The 27,318-nt window shown below is 40.3% G+C and overlaps 1 protein-coding gene across 1 annotated transcript in view; it reads right to left on the bottom strand.

Annotated features, from left to right (window-relative positions):
• The window catches only part of Xpr1 (xenotropic and polytropic retrovirus receptor 1), a 155,273-nt gene that overhangs the window by 68,996 nt on the left and 58,959 nt on the right, over nucleotides 1-27,318 (bottom strand). The window contains exon 3 of the mRNA XM_059281110.1: nucleotides 8,620-8,721. Coding sequence (XP_059137093.1) covers nucleotides 8,620-8,721 — 102 coding nt within the window. The remainder of the gene's footprint in view (nucleotides 1-8,619; nucleotides 8,722-27,318) is intronic.

Here is a 27,318-nt window from a genome sequence, read left to right as displayed (position 1 = left end):
CAAATCAGGCCAAACTCAGTGGTATCAACAAACCAAGCATGGTGTAGCTGGGTTCCCTGCCACTGTAGCTCTCAGGACCATCTAGAGTTTGGGATCTTCTTTCACACTCATTGGGATGTAGCTGAATTTAGTTCTTTGTAGTTCTAAGACTGAGGTCTCCATTTCTCTACTGAATGTCACTGGAGGGTCCCTTTTTAGCCCCTAGAGATCACTCTTACATTTTCAAAGTCACTAAAGGAGAAACTCTCACTTCAAGTCCTTCTTTACTTTGTATGAAGGGTTAGCTCAGTTCCTTTTAAGGACTCAACTAACCAGGTTGGGCTAACCTGGGGCAAGTACCATTACTTAAAAACAACTGATTTGAAACCTTAATTATTCCTAAAAACAAAACAAAACAAAAAAACACTTATAGCAGGAATTCTGTGCTTAAAGCTATCTTATAATTATGCCTATGATAACAATAAACTGATAAAAAATTTCTAGAATCTCCAAACACTACTGTGATTTAACAATCAAACTAATTGTAGATGTTCAAATCATCGAGTATTTGTCCAGGTTTGGCTCACAGTAGACAGCTGGTCTATAGACTCATCCTATGACAACTTTCTCAGTTCCAAAATGGAACTGGAATAGACATTAGGCTATAAGTAGGATTTCCATACTGATTGTGATGGAGAAGTAAGAACAATGTGGTACAGGGAGCTAAGTCTAAGTTCCTGTAACTTCCCAGTATCACAATAAAACTTTAAAGGTGTCACCACCAGACAGCTGAAAGGTAAATGGATGGTGATGCCTATACCAACTACCACTTAACATAACGCTTTACTTTGTACACAGTTGGATGACTCTTGGGAAATACAGATTTTACTGCTAACTTAACCAAGTATTCTCTCCCACAGCAGCTGTTCTTCTGGATACAGTACCTTCACTGAAGCAAACCAATACAGCCCTCAGTACCTGGTATGCACCTGCATGCCTGATAATGCAAGTATTCAATTACTCTCTTGACAATGCAGCTACTCACCAGGTAGAGATCACTCTTGACCCTCACATATGGCCTCACTAACACTGGGACTGCCCAGAGACTTAGGAGCAGGTTGATTACATTGGCAAGTTTCTAGTAACATTCAAGATAATTTAAACTACCTCTGTATCATCAACCAGCTAATAAAGATTAGTATATATTTACTCCAATGAGCCTAACTAGAATTATATTTTTATGCAATTAAAAAATAATTCTTTAAAGCTACTATCTTAGATTTTTTTAATTGCTTTCCAGTTTTGCAATGTTACCATCTCACTAATTCAACATAAAAACTTCAATGATTTTTTTAAATGCAAGGGAAACTTAATGTTGAACATTCAAGATAGTTACTCTTATTACATTATATGCTGTAATATAATAGTGCTGTGGGATGTTCTGCATTTTGGTATGATTAGAAAGATATAAAATTGGAAGGTATTAAAATGTTTAGATCCAGAATATATATCACTTAAAGCCTGACCGTTTTTAGGCATTAAGTGAACTGTGCGACCTTAGTTGATGGAGGTGAGTTAATAAATAAGCTCAAGCAGGTGGCATACACAACTCTACCCAGCACTGGAAAGCCCTGTCAGGAGGATGGTGTCTGAGACTAGCTTGGGCTAACTAGTGAGATCTTCTCTCAACCCTTACCAGAACTTAACTCACTAGTTCTTAGGACTTCTCTGAGGAGTGAGTGTCTGAGGACTGCAGTCTACAAGACAATCTGTTGTGCAGAAAGCTGCTAAACAGGCAGGAAAGGGATACTGTCTCCAAGGGCCAGATCCGATTTCTGCCAATCATGTCTTCGTGTTACTCACCACTTGCTGATGTGGCAAAAATTGAGTGACTATCAATTTATACCCAATGGCCCTGCCAATACACACAGGTAAGTCATTATCTTATAGCATCCAAAAAATTTTGTAATAGCCAACCCAAAATAATTTTTGAAAATTGATCTACTCAAAGATATCACTTTTCAAACTGAATCCTGCAACCCAATACGTGTCAAAACCAATTTAAGTTAGGTATGATGATACATTTTAATTCCAGCACTCAGGAGGCAGAGATAGTCCAATCTTGTGAGCTGGAGGCCAGCCTGGTCTATATAGCAAGTTATTGGCTAGTTAGAACTGCATAGTGATAGATACCTTGTCTTAAAACAAAAACAAAAACATCAAAACCCCACAATTTAGTGAACTACAATCAACATCCAAAAATTAATCAGAAAAAGTATTTAAAAATAGGTTAAAAGCAGACAAAATACTGTTTGTTTAAAAACATTTAAATCACTTAAACATTTGTATATTCACACTCATAGGTGCGTAAGTACACATAAGATATGAAGGTTTAGCCAAGTATAGTGGCACACACCTTTAATCCCAGCAGAGGCAGGTGGATGTATCTCTGAGTTCGAGGCCAGGCTGGTCTACATAGCAAAAGAAAAATGCTAATAAACCTGATCTTGTATATTTTTCATTTACGGCCTTAGACCTTATCTAACAGTATTTTAATGTAGACACACTCCTTCAAATGTTCTTACTTTTATATTATGGTAACCAAAATCCCGACAGAAGCAGGAAGGAAGATTTGTTCTGGTGCAAGGATTCAGACTTGGGTCCAGCAGTGGGAAGGAAGGGCAGAGCAGTGTGAGGTGGAGGCTGCTCACATCACTGGGAAACAGGCAGAAGAAAGTGTGGGCTACAACCAGGGACCAAGTGAACGGTTCAAAGTCCACCCGCAGTGGCTGGTTTCTGCTCTCCACGACCCATCTCCTGCAGGATCCACAGCTTCTCCAAACAGCACCACTGGCTCAGGAACGAAGGGTTAAAGGCAAGCTTCCCGGGGCAGCGCCGACTCAGACCACAGCATCCTCTCCTACCAGCTGCTCTTTCCTGTCTACACTGCTGGCTCTCCCTTGGCCGTCTACCTCCTAACTTAGATCACATCTGTCCTGGGGACACTGCAATCCTTTCTGCACAACTTTCTCTTCAACATCTACCCATTTTCATGCTTTCAAACAAGAGTTCAATTTGTCTCTGCCTTTGAAGGTTCCTGTAATCTCTTAATAAAGACACTGTGTCTTTTTATAAACTCCTCTCTCTGCCTGGGAAGAAGCCCTGACATAAATGAAAAAAGAGGAGGCTATAGTTAAAGAACTTGCTTCTTTTCTTCTGGTTTGAAAGGAATGATTTCCTAAGAACCTTGAACTGGTTTAAAGGAAAGTAAAATCCATTTATTCAATTGCTCTCAGAAGAAATCATTATTGAAACAAGCCTCAGAGAACTGAATTCAAGCAGTGCTATGGAGAAAAATAAGGAATATTTACAGTCATTTGGGGAAGGCGTGGCATAAATACATATATGGCAAAGACAGGAATAGGTGGCTGCTACTTTTGAAAATTATTTATTTTGTGCATGTGTAAATGTGTCCTTGAGTGTATGTCCCATGTGAGTACCTGTAGAGAGCTGAGGCTGACATTAGAATGCACTGCCTCATTTTTACTCATTCTCCCTTCTGCCCCCCCCTTATATGTGTGTGTGTGTGTGTGTGTGTTTGTACACAATGTGTGTGTACACACGTGTTTGTGAGTGTGAATGAGGTCCCACAAATGCCACAGTATGAATGTGGTAGACAGAGGACAACCTCAGAGGCCAGTCCTTGTCTTCTACCTTGTTTGAGACAGGCTCTCCTATCTCCCCTACCCTTCCACACACAAACTGCATATGCAGGCTAGCAAGCCTGGAAGCTTCCAGGGTTCTCCTGGTTCTTCAATCCCCCTGTAGGGGCACTGGGAAGAAAGACACATGCACTCCTGTGTACAGCTTTACATGGGTTCTAGGGATTTGAACCCAGGTCCTCAGGCTTAGGTGGCAAGTACTTTACTCAGTGAGCCATCTCCCCTAGTCCTTCACCTTATTTTTAAAATAAACTTTATTATTAAAACACAGCACATTTTTTTTTTAGACAGGGTCTGTCTCAGAATCTAAGTTCGCATTTCAGCTAGACTAGCTGGCTAGCAAGCCCCCAAGATGTCCTGCCTCTACTTCCCAGTTCTGGGGTTACAGAAGGCATCATCATGCTCAGCTTCTATATGGGTGCTGGGATCTGAACTCAGGTCCTCACAGTAAGCACTTTACCATCTGAACTGTCTGCCTTCATTTTGATTTGTAAAGAAAGTGGTTATATAATGAGCACAGTTCTAAAAAAGGGGTAGGGTGATAAAGAATTCAAGAGCAATGGCAAGGATAGTTCAGTAGTCAGGAGCTTGCCTAGAATACTCAAGGCCTTGAATTTGATCTTAGCAAAGAAAGAGAAAAGTAATAAAACAAGATACCTTCTAAAGTTTTGAAGACCTACTTAAGGGTGAATTTGTACCTGTTCCAAGTTGTTCTATTGTTATGTGAAGCAGTCCAGAAGGCTGGCACTAAGGTACAAGATGCATTGAGTTTTGCTAGGTGAGTACAATATAAAGCAATAAGGATAAAGGGATTGAAAGTACAGGGACAAAATGATTAAAATGACTGATAAAAAGACATCAATACTGGTTGTAACATGAATGACTGGAATAAAATGAAGATGTGAAGGAATTTGAACTCTGTAAGATACAAAACAAACAAAACAAATAAAAACAGGGGGCTAGAATAATGACTCAGTGGTTAAGAGGCCCATTTTCTCTTTTAGAGGACCACGATTCAATCCTCAGCACCCACATGGTGGCTCATGACCATCGGTAACTCAGGTCCCATGGATCTGATGCCCTCTTCTGGTCCCTGCAGGCACTGCATGCACATGGTGCACAGATACACATGCAGGCAAAACATCTATACACACAAATGAAAGTACATGTGTATGTACGCATGTATCCATCCAGATGTTAAAGAAGGGGTGTAAAAAGCTTAAAGCCTGGAAAATATGGTCATAGAATCTTATGTCGGGATTTACTAATCAGGAGGAGAGCAATTCTGGGCAAGTATGGCCATGAGAGAATGTGACCAAAGTAGACTGGAACCCAAAATGGACTGTACACAAGAGTAGTTAAGTCACCAGGATTATGCACAAAGTTGAGATAAAACTTTAAATTGGGAGGTGGGCATCTTCATTCTCAGCAAGTAACCAAGAGATCAGCAGTAGCAAACTCCATGAGAAACCAGATGTTCAAAGATCCACTTTGTAGAATACATACCACCTAAAAGAATGTTGGACCCAGCCTCTTAGGGTTTTGGCAAGCTGCTTCATACTGCTTTTTACCTCTCCCAATCTCCCACTGTGCCATACAAAAGAATAATCAGACCTATCTGAGGACTGTTGAAAAAATACCTGAATAAGGTGCTTCCAAAAACTGTACACAAGCGAGGAGGAAAAATTATCCTTTGAAAAAGAAGCTAATAAAGTCATGCAACTAGTCACTCTCGGTGTTAGCATTTAGGCATCTGTACTGGCCTGCCCTTAGGGTCCTGACAGGATATACCTCAGCTGCAGGAGCCACTAGAGAACCTTATAAAGGTAGGCCTTGAACACCTCCCATCTCGCTCTCTCTCTTTCTCTTTCCCTTCCTTGTCCCCAGAGACCAGTCCCTACCCCCTTCTCTTCCCTCCCTTCAATAAACCTCCTACATGGGCCCTGTTGTATGGTGTGACTCCTTCCTGACGTTATTTAAAATACAACATTGGTTCCCTGACCGGGAAGGCTCTCCTGGCAGTCTGAAATGTGCTGGGACCCTGGAACCTGGTCCACCAGCAACAGCCCTAGTTTTCCAGCTAACAGATTGGCTTGCTGGGACTCTCCAACATCAACAACTGGTAAGCCCCCACTTCTGGCCATTTCCCATGAATGAGGCTTTGTTTCTTGAGCACAGTCCTCACCTTCTGGCTTTTCTCAGTCCTGGTCCTGATAGTCATGCCCCAGGGATCACGCATACTCTGGCAGGACAGTCATTTCTGCCAAGTCATTTCCAAACTGTGCGCTATGTGGTCATGTAACACGCGCAGCATGACCATGGCATCTATGAGCATGCATGGAGTAGCTGTGTGGACTTGAGTGCACGTGTGCAGACTAGCCCTTAAAAGGTGGGTCCCTGTACCCTGCCCTCTCTTTTTATGTGTTTTCCACAGGCCTGAGCACATCTTTTGTTCATTTTTCTTTTTGATAAAACTCTTGTTGCTGTGTTTGTGTCTTTTCCTCGCCGCAAAAAACAACAGGTACCAGGCGACTGTGTCTCACTTGGGCTCCTAGCCTATCGCCCCTGCTTTTTTGGATGATGGTCCACTGAGCAGCTTGTGCCTCGTCAGTCCTTACTGAATCTCTGGGAAGCTAGAGATTCCAGCCCTTGGACCTTCTCTACCCCACTCATGGAAAATGTACCACCTTCATATCTAGCACCTGATTTAAGTAAGGGCTTAACTTATCTGCCTTTGCAGTCAGACTTGGTCCTATACTCCTTAGACACCAATCAAAACATCTGCTTACCAGCACACCATATCCCGGTATTTTATAGGACCTCTGTAACGTCTGCCAGTGATCCTATAGATGGAAGGGGGTACCCTACTTTCAAGCTTTAGCTTTCTCTTATTAAGTCCCTACTCCAACACAGCTCTTCACTCTTTCACTCTTTTGCTCTCCCCCTCCCTCACACCTACAACAAATCTGCTTTCTAATCCGCTCTCTTCCACCTGCAATAAATCTGCTTTCTCATTCAACAACAGCTTTGCCTTCCATTCAATACCAACAATTGGGTCTCTGGTGGGGCCACCCGACTCTGACCATTCCCCTAGATGTGAGGCTTCATTTCCCGAGCACAGTCCTCTCCTCGCCTTCTGGCTTTTCTCAAAGTTCTGGTACCAGGTGATTCTGTCTCTCTTGGGCTCTTAGCCCTTGGCTCTTAATGGATGACAGTCCATTAAGCAGCTTGTGCCTTCTTGTCTGTCCTTGCTGAATCTCTAGGACGCTACAGATTCCAGCCCTTGGATCTTCTCTCAGCCTCATCCTTAGGAACTGTGTGTCATACACCTTTTGGAGACCCACTGACCATTTTTTGGACCAGGCAGTTGGGGAACCGATAAAGAATTCTCCACTTTCTTCCCTTTTATTTGCTCTAAGACAATTATGTCTATCTGCTCTTTCTCTCCAAATATTCTGTTTGCTGCAACGTGCGAATCAGAGATGGAGAAGCCAGCTTTGTCTTGCACGGCTCACACTGGTTCTCCTTTTCTATTTACTCAACTCCTGTTTAATTCTGTGTGCATGTGCATGTAACTATTAACAGCAACCACGTGGCTCTCCTCCATCTTGGCTGGTGACCTCATCATGATTTCTTGTGGAGCTCCAGGAAGTTGACTTGGATCCATCTGAACAGCATCTTGCCAGGTACAAGAGGTGCTGGATGGTTTCACAGAGCCTGGACAGCCAAGTGAAACAGCCAGCTACACCAGGACGTGGCCAGTACCCTAGTTTTCTCAGGTCCCCCAAAGATGATTGACGCCCCCAGGCCAGCAGAAAACAGTCTCGAGAACATGGCGCCCTCATCCCCGCCTCACCTGCTACCCCATTCTAACTCCTCACCTTTTTATAATAAACAAAAGGGAGGAATATTAGCATTTAGGCATCTGTACTGGCCTGCCCTTAGGGTCCGGACAGGATAGACCTCAGCTGCAGTCACTAATAGCACCCCCTGTGTGCATTCACTATGTTTCCTTATAAAAAGAGGGCCTTGTACACCTCCCATCTCTCTCTCTTTCTCTTTCCCTTCCTTGTCTCCAGAGACCAGTCCCCTTCTCTCCCCTCAATAAACCATCCACATGGGCCCTGTTGTATGGTGCGACTCCTTCCTGCCGTTTTTTAAAATACAACACTCAGACTAACCCATACTAGTGGTTTTGTTTGTTTGTTTGCTTGCTTGCTTTTAATGATTACGCCAGTATTAAGACTATGGTATTTCCAAAGCCTTTGCCAAGAGAAGAGGGAAATCCATTATTGATCATTACATCCAGTAGGTGATTCCAAGCATCAATGGGGCAAATTCAGCAATGTATGAGGGAATACACATAAGGTTTATTCAGAGTCTGGATGAATCTCTCTGAATCTAAATCACTGTTGTGATTCTGTATTCACAAAACCATCTAATTATCAACTAGGCTCCACAGGATTTGTGGTGCCTAAGGCAATGCTCTAGGCAATCCATTACAAGGACATTGCTTTCCTAATCTCCATTAAGTACATTAAAACAAGCTAGACATAAAAAAATGGCAGTTAGTATTTTCTTTTCAAGCTTCAATAGATGACATCTTGCAGATGACACTCGTGAGACCAGTGCTTTAGAGAGATGCAGAAGAGTGAGTGTTTAAGCCAATGAAAGGGCATAAAATTAGCCTAAGTGATAATCTGGAAGTGGGGATTAAAACCTATAAAAAAGATAAATCAAATGTATAACTGAAGGTCTTAGAACTGTAAGGGAACCTAGGCAATGGCCACATAAAGTGTAAACACTACAGTAGCAGACATGTTCTTCATCCAGATAAACAATGGCATTTCTGCAGCATAAACAAGAAAGAAATCTGAAGGACATTGCACAATATCTTTTTTTCTTTGTGACTACTCACCTGAATAAAATGTGTTGATTTTGGCAAGTTCCTTTTCACAGGTTTGGAAAAACTTTTCTTCAAACTTGGCAAAATATCTCTTAACTGTATCCTCATCTGTAACTGAAAAGCAAGGAAAAAACATTCAAATTTACGGCAGAAGGCCAAGTGGGGAAAGAAGGTAAAAATAGGACTACTTTCTTAGTCTTCAAAAAGCAAGCAGACGTCTGTATGTAAGTGCCTGGCAGTGAGAAGAAGCTAATCCAAACACACTACTAGTATAGTAGACGTTATCATGTTGGAAAAAAGAAATGCTCGAAGACTTCAGAATGGGGAGAGACTTCTGCAGACAGTTAATCAAAGAAGATTCAAGGTGCTGAGCAGAATTCACTTAGTAAAAAGGGAAATTATATCTCAGAGAAGAAAAAAATACAACAGTGAAGGGATAAAAGACGGGAAACATACAGCATGTTTCTAGAAAAATAGGTTAGATTTTGTTTTATGTTATGTTAGTATTTACTTACTTTCATTTTAGTTGTACAGACAGAGAAGGTGGTATGGACCGACGGGTGTAAATTAGATGGTCCACAGTGTCAAAAGCTTGGTAGGTTACATATTGACTCAAACAGACACCTGTCCAAGTAGATGAATAGCAACTGACACCTTCAGGACAGAGTGGGATGACTTCTGGAAATGCCATTTGGTCACTTTTGTGTGTTAGTATGACTTGTCAGATCTTTCTGTTTTCTAGCAGGTATCAGAAATCTAGGGATTTTTAAAACACTGTGTGGACCAATGATATGTCTTTCTGTAGGCTAGATCTACTTTGTGAGTTTTGTGCTAGACCTCCCAACCATTAAATATACTAGAAATGCAGAATAAAAGTAGCTTCAGAGGCTCCAAGAACGTTTTTGTTTCCATGTGAGATTTGACTAGACTTCCCAGACCTTAACCAAAATATAGAAACATTCTATTTCTGGATCTAGGGTAACTTATCTTGAGATGTATAGAAAAAGAATAGGCTCCTTTCCATCCCCCAGATCTTCGACTCTTAGTGCAATCCCAGAAACCCTTAAATAGTCTACCTGTGTAAGAATAAATGAAGTGGTATTTCCCTAAGAAACATGATACATACACACACAAATTCATGGCCCTAGAAATATTTTAAAGAGAGACAAAAGGCTTAAAATAGTCTTTAAAAGGTTGTCAACTCTGACCAGTGAGCTGGCTCAGTGGGTGGAGGTGCTGGCCATCAAGCCTGATAATTCTTGCAGTACAATGGACAGAGAACAAACTCTTTCAAGTTGCCTACATGATAGCAAGTGTGTCCCCATAAATACATAAGTATAATAAAAGAACTTTTAAAAAAGATTATCAAATCTATTCATTTAATTGGAACAACATAATTGTAAAACAAATTAATACTGTCTATTCTTTATTTGTAAAAATGTATTTCTATATATCCACTACTCTACTTCATATGCTTTAAGTCTAAGCATACAATGCAGAACGTTGTATTGATTCTTCAGAAATACTTTGTTTCTTGTGCAGAAGTAGCAATTAAGGTATAACAAAGGCTACAGCTACTCAAGGCCACTAAGAATTATTTTTTTCAAAGCATAAAGCAGGCCCCAGCGCTTTAAGGAAGCTGACCTTGAGTTAAGGAAACTCCATGGTAACAGAAGCTATGCTTAGAATAGCATCTAGCTCCAGCTAATTGAAACTAAGAGCAATGGAGATCTTCTGTTTCCCCTTCCCAAGGTGATCTCTATACTCCTCCTAGTGTCCTCCTTGTTTCCTAGCTTCTCTGGAGCTGTGGGTTGTAGTCTGAATATCCTTTGCTTACATCTTGTATCCACTTATAGGGGCAAGACAGGGGAGAGGATGAGGGATGAGAACAGGAGGGAACAAGATGGTCCAGCTGGGGGAGAGACGGAGTGGAAGAGCAATGAAAGAGATATTTTTATAGAGGGAGCCATTATGGGATAAGGGAGAAACCTGGTGCCAGGGAAGTTCCCAGGAATCCACAAGGATGACCCCATATTAGACTCCTAGCAATAGTGGAGAGGGTGCCTGAACTGGCCTACCCTGGTAATCAGATTGGTGAATACCCTAACTATCATCACAGAACCTTCATCCAGTAACTGAGAGAAGGAGATGCAGAGATCCACAACCAAGCACCAGACCCAGCTCCGGGAGCCCAGTCGAAGAGAGGGAATAGGGATTATATGAGCAAGGGGGGTGGGGGGTGGTCAAGATCATGATAGGGAAATCTACAGACAACTGAACCAAGCTCATAGGAACTCATGAACTTTAAACCAATAGCTGTGGAACCTGCATGGACAGGACTAGACCCTTTGCATACAGGAGACAGTTGTGTAGCTGGATCTGTTTGAGGGGCCCCTGACAGTGGGATCAGGATCTATCCCTGGTGCAGGAGCTGGCTTTCTGGAAACCATTACCTATAGTCAGACACCTTGCTCACTCTTGATGCAGGGGGGAGGGGCTTGGTCCTGCCTCAACAGAATGTACCAAGCTTTGCTGTCCCCTCATGGGGGGACTTACCTTTTTGGAGGAGGGGATGAGGGGGTCAGAGTGGAAGGCTGTGGTGGCGGGGAGCGGGAGGAGAGATGAGAGCGGGATCTATGGTTGGTATGTAAAATGAATTTTAAAAAATTTTAAAGAAAATAAGAGCAATAAATTATTTTTCTACATTCTTCATTTTAATTTTATTCTCTATTGTTAAGAAATAAACCCCAAAAGAAAAAAGGGGCTTGGTTATATTTGCTTTGTTTCCCTACTAACATTAAGATAAAGTAGCAAAGTCTGGCAATTTAGTTTAAATATAGCTTCTACTCTTAACTGTGAACATTCTACTTTCTTATTTCAAGGACTATTTCATCTACAATCCGAGTGCTCTGTTATCTCTATTCACATACAGTGCAAATGCCACAAGTCTTAACGGAATACAGTAAGGTTACAACAACACAGGGGAGCACTAGCTGAGGGCGGAGGAGAAACCATGAATGAAAAGAGCAAGGGCAGCTGTGCAAAACTTAATGGACGACGACGGTGCTTTTACCCTCTCAGATCTCCAAGACCTGATCATACAGGAACTACTAGAAACACACTACTATAGAGGACTAGAGAACAACACAGAGAACAGAGAATCAAAAGAGACTTGCACATAAAAGAATGGATTATACAGAGAAGTCTCTCTTAAACACTACACAAAATACAGAAACCATAAATAAATAATTAACACGTCTACAAAATGAAATATCTCACTTTAAAAGATGCCATAAGTGCAGTCCAAAGAGAAGCAACTGATCAGGAAATTTATATGTGCAGCATTTAATAAAAAATTCATTTTCAAAATTTATTTTTGGGCTGGTGAAATGGCTCAGTGAGTAAGAGCACTTGAGTTCAGATCCCCAGAACCCATGCAAAATTTATCTTAAATGTGTTTATAAGTAAATACTAAAATGATTTTTAATTTCTTAATTAAATTAGCCAATTAAAGCAATTCATAGGAAAATAACAAGTGGCCAAAAAAGAAAGAAAAAGAAACTGAAAGGAGGCTCAACATCAAGATTTCAAATAAATTCAAGATCTAAAATATAAAATGAAATTTCAACACCAGACTAGAAGCAATTTTAAAATAGTGATATCATTTTGGCAATAAGGGTAAATCAACACCCTCACTCCCTGTCGATAGCTATGTGAATGTGCAGTCTTTCCAGGAAGACAGTTTGGCAGTAGTTATCAAAATGTTCAGTATGCTCAATCCCACACATAGGAAACACACTCTAAAGGAATCTGCCCAAAATAATGTATTTGTATGGATTTCATACATCGTTATTTTTAATAATGAAAAGAAACAAATGAGTCCAGTAGTCTACAGCAGTCATTTTTTTTTTAAGTATACATGCTTTTTTTGTGGCACCTCCTAGGGGTCAGCTGTGTCAAGATAAAGCTCACTATCTTCTTCCCAGCCAGTGGCCATCAGAAACTCATTGAAGTCCCGATGAACACAAGCTTTGTACTGTCTATGAAAAGTGAATGGCCACAGAAGTAGCTGCTGATGTTCTGGGTGAAGAGTGGAAGGGCTGTGTGGTCCAAGTCAGGCGGGAACAACAAACACAGTTTTCCCATGAAGTAGGGTGTCCTGACCCATGGCACAGTGCGCTTGTTGTTGAATCCGGGGCACTTTTGTACTAGAGCAGGGAGAACTGAGAGGAGGAAGCACAAGAATGCTTGTGGATGCCAATCCAAATGGTTTTGGTTTTTTTCTTTCATTGTTTTTTGAGACAGGGTTTCTCTGTGTAGCCCTGGCTGTCCTGCTTTTAAAAAAGGAGAGAAGGATATTCCTGGACTGACAGATACTACTGTGCTTTGGGGGATGGAGCCCCAAAGAGCCTGCAGAACCTCAAAACTTTTCAGTTTCTCTAAAGATGATATCCTCCAATATGCTGTCTGAAAGCCCTTAAACCAAAAAGGTAAGAAGTCCAAGACCAAGATACCCAAGGTACATCGTTAAGCATGTATACTTAAAAAAAAATGACTGCTGTAGACTACTGGACTCATTGAGTTTCTCCTGAAACTCAAATCCAATGTATTGCTCTCAAGAAACAATGCACTACAGAAAAGAGGAGGCTGCAGAATGTGCTAAACTTTTGGCCAAGAGAATGAAGAATACCAAAGAAAAATGCCAGGAACAGATTGCCAAGAGACTTAGGCTGTGTCTTCCCTGAGAACTTCAAATTCTGAGTCCAGTCCAAAATAAATCTTTAAACCGGGTGGTGGCTTTAATCCCAGCACTCGGGAGGCAGAGGCAGGTGGATCTCTGGGAGTTCAAGGCCAGCCTGGTCTACATAATGGGTTCCAGGACAGCCAGGGCTATAAAGAGAAACCCTGTCTCAAAAAACAAAACAAAACAAAAAAGTCTTTAAGAATAACAAATAAATGATCAGATATTCACACACACACACACACACACAGACCCTGGTATGTATGAAAAAACCTCCAAGGCAGACAAATGGTTATATCATTGATGAATTCATACTGAGCGACAGGGGGGGAGGGAACCTGGCTGGAAGAAGGAGGAGTCTGGGTGGGTATCTGAAGAGTAGATCTTGCCCTATCCCCTCTCCCATCCACACTTGGGTCTGCCATGAGGTGGAGCTGCTTTGCTCCAATGCACGCTCTGCCACGACAGTCAGTCTCATATTGGGCTCAGCAAGGATTCAGCCAACCTTGGACAGAAACCTGAAAAGCTGTGAGCCAAAACAAAGAATTATTTTCTTCTTTTAACTTCTTTCTTCCAGGTATTTACCATAGCCACAAAAACTTGACTAACACAAAGTTAATGAGACCTTAAACCAACTGGACTATTTTCGTGTGTGTCCCCTACTATGGACCCCACAAGGGTCCTGAACTCATAGTCATCCTGTCTTGTGTTTCTAAGGCACACAGTTATATCCAGTCAAGACTGGTATTATTTTTCTTCTTTTTAAAAAAATTTAAAATTATGTGCATGAGAATGCAGGTGTCTGCAAAAGCCAGAAGAGGGTGTCAAATCCTGGCCACCTGGTGTGAGTGCTGGGAACTGAACTCAGGTCCTCTCCAAGAGCACTATATACTCTTAATCGCTGAGCTATCTCACCAGCTCTAGGACTGATATTCTTACAAGACGAAAAAGAGACACCAGAGAACTCTCTCCTTTCCCCATAATACAATGGGAAGGCCATGTGATGGACCATTTCTTGCAAGCAAAGAAGGGAAGCTTCACCAGAATCTAACCCCTGCAGTATTTTATCATGAGCTTTGAGCCTTTAAAATGAAGAGATAATAAATGTCTTATACCACCCAGCCTGTGACCTTCTGTAATAGCAGCGTAAGCAGACTAATGGGTCAAATATTGTGGGATATTTGTACACTGTGTGAAGATATATTGCTGTGATTGGTTTAATAAAGAGGTGAATGGCCAATAGCTAGGTAGGAGGTATAGGCGGGACTTTTGGGCAGAGAGAGGGGAAACAGGAGATGAATCTAGGCGCCGCCCAAGAGATGCCAATGAGACATGGAGGGAGTTGGACATACAGAATGAAAGAAAGGTAAAAAGTAACGAGGCAAAACATAGATTAATATAAATGGGTTAATTTAAGTTATAAGAGCTAGTGGGACAAACCTAAGCTAAGGCCAAATTTTCATAATTAATAAGTCTCCGTGTCATTATTTGGGAGCTGGCTGACAGGACAGAGAAAGGCTAGCTACAGTCAAACATGTCCTAAACTCAATAATTAGCCACCAAAAGACTAAGCTTAACTCAAAGAGAGCTAGCATGAAAAAGCACAAATCTTGGTAAGGCACACCAACATATTCTGTTGATTAGCATTAACAGGAAAAAAAAACTGATGTGTACAAAAAAATTGAGAGCTGATAAAGAATGATTCAGAGACTGTTGCTGTAGAGATCCCTTTGCTCTGGGTTAAACAGTCAATTATGCTAACACAGACAGTCTAATTTTGTCGTTTCTACAGCTGCCTTATACCTACTTCACATTTGTGGATGACAATTTCTCATTCATCCTGCCATGCTCTTTAAGAGTACCAATCAAAGCAAACAACTACCACTGCACAGAAATCACCATCAAGGGCTTTACAACCACTCTCGGGAATATTTTAATTTTATACCAAAGAGGCCATTTAATCTTCTAATGCAGTATCTGGGTTAGATAGATCAACACCAAACCTCTCAAAACCCAATTTAAAGCTTCTATGAATTCCATTTCATTTCTGGTGTGTCATTAAAATTTTTATGATATTCTTCTATAAAGAATACTCCTAATTTCCAGATTTGTGAGATACCTAGGCTAGGGACTATGCCTCCTTTATTTTTATAAATTCTATGTCAAACATATTATCTTATACAATATGTGCTCCATATACTATTTTTGAAATGTAAATGTTGAAATCATATTAATGAGGACAATTTATTTTTGTGATGATTTATTAAAGTTAAAAGGCAACAACTGGCCAGGCAGTAGTAGTGCACACCTTTAATCCCAGCACTCAGAGGCAGAGGCATGCAGATCTCTGAGTTCGAGGCCAGCCTGGTCTACAGAGTGAGTTCTAGGACAGCCAGGACTACAAAGAGAAACCCTGTCTCAAAACAAACAAACAAACAAAAGGTCAACAATTGATGAGGGAGTGGCTCAATGGATAAAGCTATATAAGCCTGAGGAGTGGAGTTTGGATCCCCAGAGCCCAAGTGAAAGCTGGGTAAGTATGGCTACTGCTTACTATCACCGCACTTGGCTGACAGAAAAAGGGGATCCCTAGGGCAAGCTGGCTACCTAGACTAGCTGGAATTGGTGAGGACAACTTGTAGAAGTTAGTTCTCTCCTTGCATCATATGGGTTCCAAGAGCCATTGGGATTGGTTGGCAGTGAGCATCTTTGTCTGCTGAGCCATCTCGCTCCCCAGCTGCTGTGATTTTTTTTTTTTTAAGGTACTACCCTCAATGATAGAAAGTCTGCCTCCTAGGGTATATCTAGAGAACTTTTTGGTTGTCATAACTGACTTAACAGGGTACTACTAATCTAACGGGTACTGCCAAAATGTCTTTCAATATCCAGGGCAGCAATCCTTCCCTGCCCCTGCCCCTCCCAAATAATATCCCCAAATGTTAACAGTACAGGCTGAAAATCTCTGCTTCAAAGCAAAGAAGTTTACTAAACAAGCAAAGGGGACTCAGGGCATTGTTTCCCAACGTTAGACATAACAGTGCAATCCTGAGGAACTCTTCAGGCTCAGTACTCTGAGAACACTCCTTCTGGAGGCATTAACTTTAATGTCACCATGACTACCTACCTCTCTGCACTCTTCATTATAGTCTACATGAAATGACTTCTTAGTTTCTCCTACTTATGAGAGAGCTTAAAAAATAAAATTCAGTAAGAAACTAGATAAAAAATAGGAGTATTTGGTATTACTGATTTCATGCTTTTAAGAAAACTAGTTGGAGTTTTTAAGAGTGTGAAATTTATAAATGGGAATAACTAACTTGAAATTCTATTTTTTCCCAAATACTACATACATCCACAGATGGGAGGATAAATTATAAAAAGCATATTGCAAATAAGATTCCAAAGACAAAAATGTTACTCTGAAATCATTGGTGTAGTAGAAATGGGAAAAGACTGGGAGTCATTCATTCAACAATACTAAGTCCCTCCTACATATCAAGCAATGTGGTGGGTATAGCAAGAGTGATGCGCAGAATACATTAATTCTGCACTCAGAGATTACAGCCTACCTACGAAAAATATATCAATCAAATAATGACACAAAAGTATAAACAAAAATAGGATTTTGAAAAAGAAGCAAAGGTGAAAAACAAACAAAACCCCAGTAGTGAGATCATATCAAGTCTAAAAGGACTGGGAGAAGAAATGTGGGAGTCTCTAAAGACGCGACCTTTGAGATGAAATCTGAAGGATAAGCAGTCACTCACTAGAGAAGCAGTAATGGTCCAAGCAGCAAGAACAGCATATAACACAATGCTGAAGAAGAAAGGGATAAAGTAAGAGTGAGAGACTGGAGTTTGTGAGGAGGACAAAGGAACACGGTGACTTCTGAAGCTAGGGGCAAGCAAGGCATGATGGGTTAGGGACCGGGGAAGACAGGCCTTCCTTCTGAGACAACGAGTCATCGCAGAGGATACTAAGCACAGGGCAATTATGAGCAGATATGCTTTCTAAATAAGGGCTGGGGGGGGGGGGGGATCAACCAGGCACAGACAGAAAACATGAGCGACCATGGTAGCCTGGACTAGGGAGAGGACAAGAGGTAGAGAGATCCAGATGATGGGTCTGGTGGACTGGGGCTGAGGTGCAGGGTAAGGGCGTGTTGTCAACAGACCTCTTCATCTGTTCCTTTTCTCAGTGTAGCCACACTGAATAAGTCCTCTCTCTGTTTCACATTAAAAAAGAACTCTAAGAGCTGCTTTCGAGGTCAAATCAATAGATTTTCATGACAGGTTTTGTTTACCATTGCCTGTATGAATTTGATGATTCTCTATATTCTCTCTTTAAATGGGAAGATATTTGAATAAGTAATCTCAAAAATTCTCTCTTATCTTCAAATTTGATGTTCCATAATTAAAATGGCTAATTTGTACAAAATGATTCTGAACTGAGCCTGGCTTCTGTGGTCCTAAACAGAAGCCTCTGATCCAAGTTTGTCTTTGAGGTTTTATCACAGAAAGTTTTAACCAAATGTGGTTTTAAAATATTCTTGGCAGAATACAGACCAAAAAGTCTTTTAATTCATATTTGTGATATGTAACAGATAGATAAATCTCATTTGTAGTAGCGCTAATACAATCTAAACTATTAATTATGCCAATGAATATTTGCCTAATATCTGCTAAACAAAGAAATCTAAATGAAAACACTGACAAATAAATTCAAATAGGACATCATTCAAGATTAAAATGAGCCCGGATAGCCTAGTGACTTCATAAGTGTTTTGCTCTTATAACCCCTAGAAGAACTCTGAATAACTGTCTTATATATTTTTAAGTTAAGACAAAGGATTTTAACACATTTAAGTAGTTAAAACAATGTAATTTCTGATGGGTTGTGATTAAAACAACCCTTTGAGAAAAGGTATAATGGAATTCAAATGCCACAGTAATTTCATCACTACTATCAAAATTCACTATTATTCACTTTAAAATGCATAAATAAAAAGGATTAGGGATCCAGGTCTGCAGTAGAATGCTTGTCAAGCAAGCGTAAGGCCTCGGGTTCAATACTCAGGAATGCATGAAAACCTAAAGCACTTGTCAAACACATAAAAACAAGATCTTTGCCAGGTGGTGGTGACACACACCTTTAACCCCAGTGCTCAGGAGACAGAGGCAGGTGGATCTCTGTGAGTTTGAGGTCAGCCTGGTCTACAGAGAGAGTTCCAGGACATCCAGGGCTACATAGAGAAACCCTGTCTCGAAACAAACAAACAAACAAATCAACAAACAAAACGAAAACACAAGATCTTTAAGAGCTGATACATTCATATCACTGTTTTCTTCTTGAACTTATATTTCCATTTTATTTAGACCACAAAATTTACGTTTAAGTCATTTACTGATCACAGTGCTATATTTCCTGGGGATTAAATATTGATATGAATTAAAATTTAAATACCAAAGCTATCATGCTTTAAATATTAAAATTTTTCCTGCGTTGAGATATTATAATTATTAGAATGCACTATATCAAAACATTAATATTTACAAATATTAAATATAAAATGGCATCATTGAAGATTTGAAAATAAATTTCATATTTAAAGAGATGGAGCTTCTCCTCCCAACTAATTCATATATCCTTTGATAAATGTTATACTGTTACTAGATAGATAAATATTATATTACTTGCAAGAATAATGGATATTAAATTGCCAGCACATTATGAATAGTGTAGAAGAAGATCATCTATCCCATTTTAGAAATCTTATCCATGTGAGAAGCTTTGTACATACAAATGATTAGTATATACACCCAAATAATTACAACAGGTGTTTCCCTCCCCCCAAATGTTGACTATGCTCTGGCACTAACCTGCTGATTAAGGACATACATAGTGACCGAGAAAACAAACTCACTCCCTGCACTTTGAGAGAAAACAGATACTAAGTAAGTCATCAGAAGAGCCATGTAGTAATGAAAAGGAAAGCACAGGCTGTGAGGACACATGCCAACAGGCACTAATCCACTAGGAAGAGTTCAACAAGCCATGCAGAGAAGTAACACTGCAGTGGAGCTATGAAGGAGAAACTGAAGATGTGGGTAGGGAGAAGTAGGAGAAATGAGACCAGGGCAGACTAAGAACACAGTCTGAAGCATGGTTAGCAGTCATTATGAATAATAAAAGGTAAAGAGACTGAGCCTTGCATTTCAGGGTCATAAAGGGGCTCAATACCTTGAGGAACCCTCATAGTACAGAATACCTGGTGCTTTGCCCATCAAAAATTCAAATGTTGAAGCTCTAACCCCCAATTCATTATTCAGAAGTAGGTAGGGCCTTTAGAATGAATAGGGTTCAGATAAGATCAAAAAGTTGGAACTCATAAAAAAAAGAGAGAGGAAAAACAAGATCACTCTCTGCTAGCACAAATCAAGGACATGCCGTGTGACAGCATAACCAGGAAGAGAGACTTCACTAGAACCTGGCCATTTCTAGCACCCTGATCTTGAACTTCCAGCCTCCAAAACTATAACAAATAAATGACTGTTGTTTAAGCTAGCGAGCCCATAATCATTTGTTTCGGTTGTCTGAGATAAGCTGCCATCTCATTAAATGTGTAACTAAGAAAGAGGAAGGGAAATTTGCAGGAGCCAGACACATGGAGAAAAAACCCTGTAAGTTTACTGAGTACTGAAACAAAGGACTAAACACCAAAGGTGACTAGAGATATGCTGACTGATGAAACAACAAAATTATCCAGATTAAATAGTACTTACATATAAATAGTCATTAGCTCAAAATCCCAAATAATCATTTGACTTCAAACACAGGTATAGATATGCTTTGCTGTAGATAAACTGACATGCTTTCTCTGAAGATGCTTCGTGGACCACACTGCTAGGACCACCAAGTGGAGATGTTTTTTCTTTCTCGCTGCTCACATTAATTTGTTCCTTCCATTCTATATGCTATCATATTTACCCTTTAGTAAATTCTTATTTTACTTAAACATTGAACTTGTTTACAATGAAAGAACACACGTTATTGACACAACTGAATATACATAAGCCTTGAATCCATGGAGAAAAGTTGATGTTAACCTCTATGTTAAGTCTGTATCATCAAGTGAGTCAGTTTGTGCATAGGGAAGTTCAAACAAAGAGTTTGTCTATGTTCAGGCAACTTATGCCAAAGGCTATATAATCCCTGGCTCCAGATTCTTTCTAGGAGACTGATATGAACATATATTTATATTTGATAAGGCCTACAACAGACCATAGTTGTTCCAATCAAGATTACCCTTAATTTGAGAGAAGAAGGTACTTAATCCAACTTTACTTTGTCAATCTCAAGTTAATGAAATGCAAAACAGAAGGGCATGCTCTATATGTATGAAGGGCTGCAACCTCTCACCTTCACTGGCTTCATCCTAAGAAATCAGATCTCTTGTTTATTATTTAGGAAGCATCAGAGTAAGAAAATAGGTAAGATACAAAGCATTAATAAGTTTCTAGAAAGCAAAAGAACAGTTCTTTAGAAAAAGACAAAAACCTATGCAAATGAGTTTCCAAAAACAAAGAGACACACAAAATCAAAGATACCTCCAAACTGTATTCTTTTTTTTTTTTTAAAGATTTATTTATTATGTATACAGTGTTCTGTCTGCACGTATCCCTGCAGGCCAGAAGAGGGCACCAAATCTCATTACAGATGGTTGTGAGCCACCATGTGGTTGCTGGGAATTGAACTCAGGACCTTTGGAAGTGCTCTTAACCTCTGAGCCATCTCTCCAGCCCCCCAAACTGTATTCTTTTTTTTTTTTTTTTTTGGTTTTTCCGAGACAGGGTTTCTCTGTGTAGCTTTGCGCCTTTCCTGGAACTCACTCTGTAGACCAGGCTGGCCTCGAACTCACAGAGATCCACCTGCCTCTGCCTCCCGAGTGCTGGGATTAAAGGCGTGCACCACCACCGCCCGGCCCAAACTGTATTCTTAATCAGAGATTCCCAGATGGACTGTAAGGAAATTTTCTGAAACTGGATGTAAAACATTGTATACCCCGAAGACTGTCTAAATTTTCCTTGAAATGCTTAAAAATCATTCATTTACTCCAGAAAGTTAAGCCCCACTGCCTCAGCACGTTGAGATCTCCGAGAGGAGAAGTGGCATCAGTTCACTGGCCCAACATGCCTGGAACAAGTGAGGACCAGCAGACCAGGGGGAGCGCACTGAGCTCACTGCTCAGAAGTAGAGACGTGCACTCTCCTGAGCTTATGGATGTTTTCACTCACAAAACTTTATGAGAACACCCTTAATCCCAGCACCTGAGAGGCAGCAGCAGTAGATCTCTTTGAATTCAAGGCCAGCTTGGCCTAAATAGCGAGTTCTAGACCAGCTAGGATACACAGTGAGAACTTCTCTCAAAAAAAAGTTAAACATGTACTTAACAAATGACCAAGCAATCCCATTCCTGAGTATCTAGGGAAATAAAATTAATTCACATAAACACATGAATGTCTAAAATGGCCTTATTCACAACCACTGGAAACTCGAAAACATCCCAAATATCCTTCAGCAAGTAAATGGCTCACAATGGGATACTGTTACAATAAAAAGAGATGAGTTACTGGTATGAGCTCACACACAAACCTCAGAGGAACTAAGCTGTACAAAAGGTGAAAGAATCAACGAGTTATAAATTGCATTCTTCCACTCAGATGTTATTCCCAAAAAACAAAACTACAGTGATGAAAAACCTCAGTGGTTGATGGAATTGTACACAGCTGTGTGCAACTACAAAGGGGTAACTCAAGGAACTTCTGCATCTTGATTTTGGAAATAGTAGCACTCAATTCTACATATGTTAAAATCCATAAAATATAAGAAATAAAAGCTCAGCCAGGCGGTCGTGGTGCACACCTTTAATCTCAGCACTCAGGAGGCAGAGGCGGGTGGATCTCTGTGAGTTTGAGGCCAGCCTGGGCTACAGAGTGAGTTCCAGCAAAGGCGCAAAGCTGCACAAAGAAACCCTGTCTCAAAAAACAAAAAACAAAAAACAAAAAAAAAAAAAGAAAGGAAGAAAAGCTCATTCCTTTTGTATATTTACTTAAAAACATAAAAACCTTCAAAGTCAAGCAATTTACAATATCAGTGTATGTGACTATTATTTCAAGATTCTATTTCCTAACCCCCCAAAAGGAGGGGGTGATGAAACAAAAAGGGGAAAGTTATTTTAAGTCAAATGAATTGCTTTACAAAACGTCTTATAAGGCATAGATAAATCAACTATCCTCTGCCTTACCAGATAACAGGAGTATTAACTCACTCCAATGTCTACTGCTTAAGGCCTTTACACAAGACAATACCTTATCATCTCCTCTTTGCTCTCCAGTCCATTACTTACAGGAGGCCAAGATGTCTCTCAGCATTCCTAAGGTTTTCATATTCTGTTCCCATTATGTTTATGTCTGGTTCCTATAAAGTCACTGAAGGAAAGTGCTTGCCCATTACTAGTGGGTCCCTCCCAAAGCTTCAAACCCTTAAAAGATTCCTTTATTTCTCAACATTAAGACCCATGCTAGGGTCATGCAGAAAAGGGCAGATGCCTTCCCACTGGAATTGTTTCAGGTCTTCAATGTGCCCTGTTCCCCACTCCAGATCCTGGTGTATGTTTTTCTTCATCATGGAAAACTTCCCAGCTATCTTAGCTAATTCATCCTCCACATTCAGTTAAAACACACATGCCTTAAGGTAACATTCTCTGACTCTCATACATTATATGAAATTCTGTCATTTTCTATTAACACTCTGTTTCTAAGCCAAGCGTACTTTAAACCCAGCCCTCAGGAGGCAGAGGCAAGTGGATCTCTATGAATTCGAGGCCAGCCTAGTCGATAGAGTTCTAGGACAACCAGGGCTACAATGAGAAACCCTATCTCAAACAACAACAACAAAAATCCACTATATTTCTCCTTCACAGAATGATGCATTTAAAAGTCACTGTTGAGCCCCGAGATAGCCCATGCAAGCCTGACAATCGGAGTTCATGCCTGGAACCCACATAAAAATACAAGGATAAAATCAATTCCACAAAGTTGTCCTCTAATCGCACGTGTGTCATGGCACCAACAGGACCAACATAATGCACATATAGAGTAATTTTAAAATCTGACCTTAAGCCCGGGTGTGGTGTTACATACCTAGGAAATTAGCACGGAGGAGACAGGCAGAGGTTTACAAGTTTGAACCTAGCCTGGTACCCATAGTGAGTTTCAAGAAGACCTGGGCTATAGTGAGACCCTTATCTCAAAGAAAGAAAAGAAAGTCACCATCAGGTTTTAGGCTCTATGAAGACAGGGCCAGTTTATCTGTGTTGTCCCTTTCTGGTCCCTGGTGTCTCCTGTAGGATGAACACTCATGACTGGCTGCTACATAACTGGCAAAGCAATGAGCTCTGGGGAAGTGAAAATAAAGCCACGTGACCATATCCATCCTGGAAATAGCTACGACTTTCATGTAAAGGATGGAATTGGAACTAGATGACCTTTAGAGTCCTTTGTAATATTTTTATTATAACAAAGATTTTAACATTTCAAATACTTATAATATTTGATGGGGTTTAGAAGTTATAAAACTTCTAAACAAAATCTATCATTTATTCTTATTTAAAAATATGTTTTAAAACTGTAGTGCTTTAGAGTTATTAAAAGCATTAATTATGAGGGGGTGGAGAAATGGCTCAGTGGTTAAGAGCACTGACTGCTCTTCCAGAGGTCCCAGGTTCAATTCCCAGCACACATGGCAGTTCACAATTGTCTGTAACTCCAAGATCTGACACCCTCACACAGACACACATGCAGGCAAAACCCCAATGCACATAAATAAAAATTTTAAAGAGCATTAATTATCATACTATAAATTAAGGAAATGAAGAATTCAAGTTAAGAGAATGCTACACTAATCAGATGTCACCATTAGATCTAGCTACAAAATATTAAATGCAGTGATCATACACAAATCAGTCATTCCCTACATATTAAGGTTTTGGTCAGTGACGGACCACATACACCACGGTAGACCCTTACAATTATAATGAAGCTGAAAAACTATCAGCTAGTGACAAAGAAGCCAACCTAACATCCTGGTACAGCATATTGTTTATGTTTGTGGTAGTGTTGGTGTAAACAAACTGCCTATATTCCATGTGAAGGTGCAGGACACAGTCATGTACAGTATATAACTGATGATAATCTATAAATGTTACTGGTTTATGTATTTATTGCATTACACCTTTTGTCATTATGAGTGTATGCCTACCTATAAAAGCTTACTGTAGAACAGTAAGCCACGCTGTGCACTAGCAGCCTTACAGATCTTGTATTTACCCCATTTTCCCAGTGTGATATGTACCTCTAGTCATCGAGTGCATGTGTCACATGTCATCAGAGTCACCTCAGGTGTCAGTCCTTTCCTTTGTCTTCTACCTGTTTGAGACAGGGTCTCCTGTTGCTCCAGGCACACTACTGTCTCTGCCTGCCATCTCACCTGCCACAGGAACACTGGAATTATAGGCACACAGTGACTGTGTCCAACTTTACATGAGTTCTGGGCATGCAAACTCAGGTCCCCACATTTGCATGGCCATGCTTTGCCCCCTGAGCCATCAAGTTGTTTTCATTTTATCAAGAGACTGCATCAGTAACCGACCTACAGCATCTTGGTTTGTGTAAGTACTCTTATAATACATTCACACAACAAGATTTCCTAAAGACACAATTCTCAGAAGTATTTCTGCTATCAAAAGACACATACATGACCAGACACAGTGTAGTGACACACGTCTTTAATTCCAACACTAGGAGGCAGAGACAGGTGGGACTCTTTGAACAATCTGAATTGAAACCTTGTCTAAGAGAGAGAGAAACAGAGGCACAGGGGGGTGGAGGGCAGGGAACTATACTTTTAGGTTGTGGTGTTGTGGTACTGTTTAATAAAAGTACTTAAAACATACTTGAAGGAGCTGGAAAGATGGCTCAGCAGTTAAGAGTACTCGTTGCTCTTGCAGAGGACCTGGATTCGATTCCCAGCACCCACATGTCAGATCATAATCATCTGTAAGTCCAGTCCCAGGGGACCTGATACCCTCTTCTGAACTCCCTGTGCACCAAGTATGAAGGTAGTGTATATACATAAATGCAGGCAAAACCACTCACACATAAAATAAAAATACATTTAAAAGAAGTTTAAGATAAGGTCTCACTATGTAGCTTTGGCTAGCCAGGACTTCACTATGTAGATCAGGCTGGCCTTATATAGATCCAAAATAATAAATAAACCTTTAAAAAAGCATACTTGAAATAAAATTCTGAACAATACTTAATTAAAAACTCAAAAGGATATCAAGCTCAGTCTTGTCTTCCCAAATGAATTAACAGATGTGTCTAGTTTTGTTGGGAATACATGCTACTTGATGGAATTGTTTAGTTAATATTTTATTTCTTATGAAATCTGGTGTTAATTGGAAATCAATTTTTCTTAAGTCTAAACAAGTTAAATGTCTAGAGAGAATCATAATGCAATACTCAAATCTGTCTAAAACTATTTAAAAAACACTATTTAATCAGTTTTCAAATAGACTTGAACCATTAAACACAGAACAGACACAGTCTGTTTGACAATATGTATCTGAACTAAAGTGTGTATCTGCACTCTAAAAGGCATAAGTGAGAAAAGCCACAATGTTCTCATGAGTAGTCAAGGTAACTAGTTCATTCTACTTGAATTAGGGTAATTTTTCTGGTCACAAAATAACTTCTTTATTGCTAAGATGATGGACCCATGCCACATTTCACAGTTCTGATCACTCATAGTTCTTTTGTTATTGTTTTTCAAGCCAGGATTTCTCTGTGTAGCTTTGGAACCTGTCCTGGAACTCGCTCTGTAGACCAGGCTGGCCTTGAACTCACAGAGATCCGCCTGTCTCTGTCTCCCAAGTCCTGGGATCAAAGGCGTGAGCCCAGCCCCACTCACAGTTCTTGACCATACCCCTCTGCATATTCATTTCCACAATACTAAAACTCATGGTAGGTGCTTCCTACTGAAGCCTACCAACTAATATGATGATTTCAAAATCCTAATCTCTAGTCCAGCATTTACTGGTCCCCAGACTAGTAAGTCATACTGATCACTGGCCACTGTATCTCATCTGCACCTCAAGTTTAAGAAAAATAAAAAAGGTAAGTTTCTGATTAATAACAACTGAATGGTGTTTGCAGCATTTGTATCATACTAGACTCTATCCATTCACTATACTTCTCTGAGTTGTCCTATATGCAAGTGCACAGTTGTCGTTGTTGTCCGTCCGTCCGTGTGTGCGTGTGTGCGTGTGTGTCCGTGTCCCCTGGGGAGCTGAGGGCCGAACCCAGGGCCTTGTGCTCTACCACTGAGCTAAATCCTCAACCCCGCAAGTGCTTTAATGTCTGTGTTCTGTGCTGTTCCTGTAAGGTTGCTAATTTTTTTGTTTTGTTTTGGTTTTTTTTCGAGACAAGATTTTACTCTGTAGACCAGGCTGGCCTCAAACTCACAGAGATCCTCTTGCCTCTACCTCCCGAGTGCTGGGATTAAAGGTGTGTGACACTACCACCCGACTCCTGTAAGGCTGCTATTAAAACACATTAAATTAACAAAATAATTTAAGTGTGTTTATGATTTTTAACAAGAATTGTAAGATGCCTTCAAAGTCATCCTTTGAGAAACAATGGGCTAGAAATGAAGTGTCCAGTTGTTATTTCTAGGTTTCTAGTTTACAGGCTTTCTTTTGGGATCCTTATCCAGAATCACCCAGTCACTGGTTCTTTTGTTGTGGGGCTACTGTAAGGCAGTTCACACTAGCAGAAAGGCGCCATAGTCACTGCATCGAGTGTGCAGCTCCGCTTCAAGGCCCTGAGCAAGATAAATAAGTAAAACAA

The sequence above is a fragment of the Peromyscus eremicus genome, chromosome 15, assembly GCF_949786415.1.
Source record: "Peromyscus eremicus chromosome 15, PerEre_H2_v1, whole genome shotgun sequence".
NCBI classification, from domain to species: domain Eukaryota; kingdom Metazoa; phylum Chordata; class Mammalia; order Rodentia; family Cricetidae; genus Peromyscus; species Peromyscus eremicus.
Note: the sequence above shows the minus strand (reverse complement) of the source record. Positions and strands in the feature narration are given on the sequence as shown.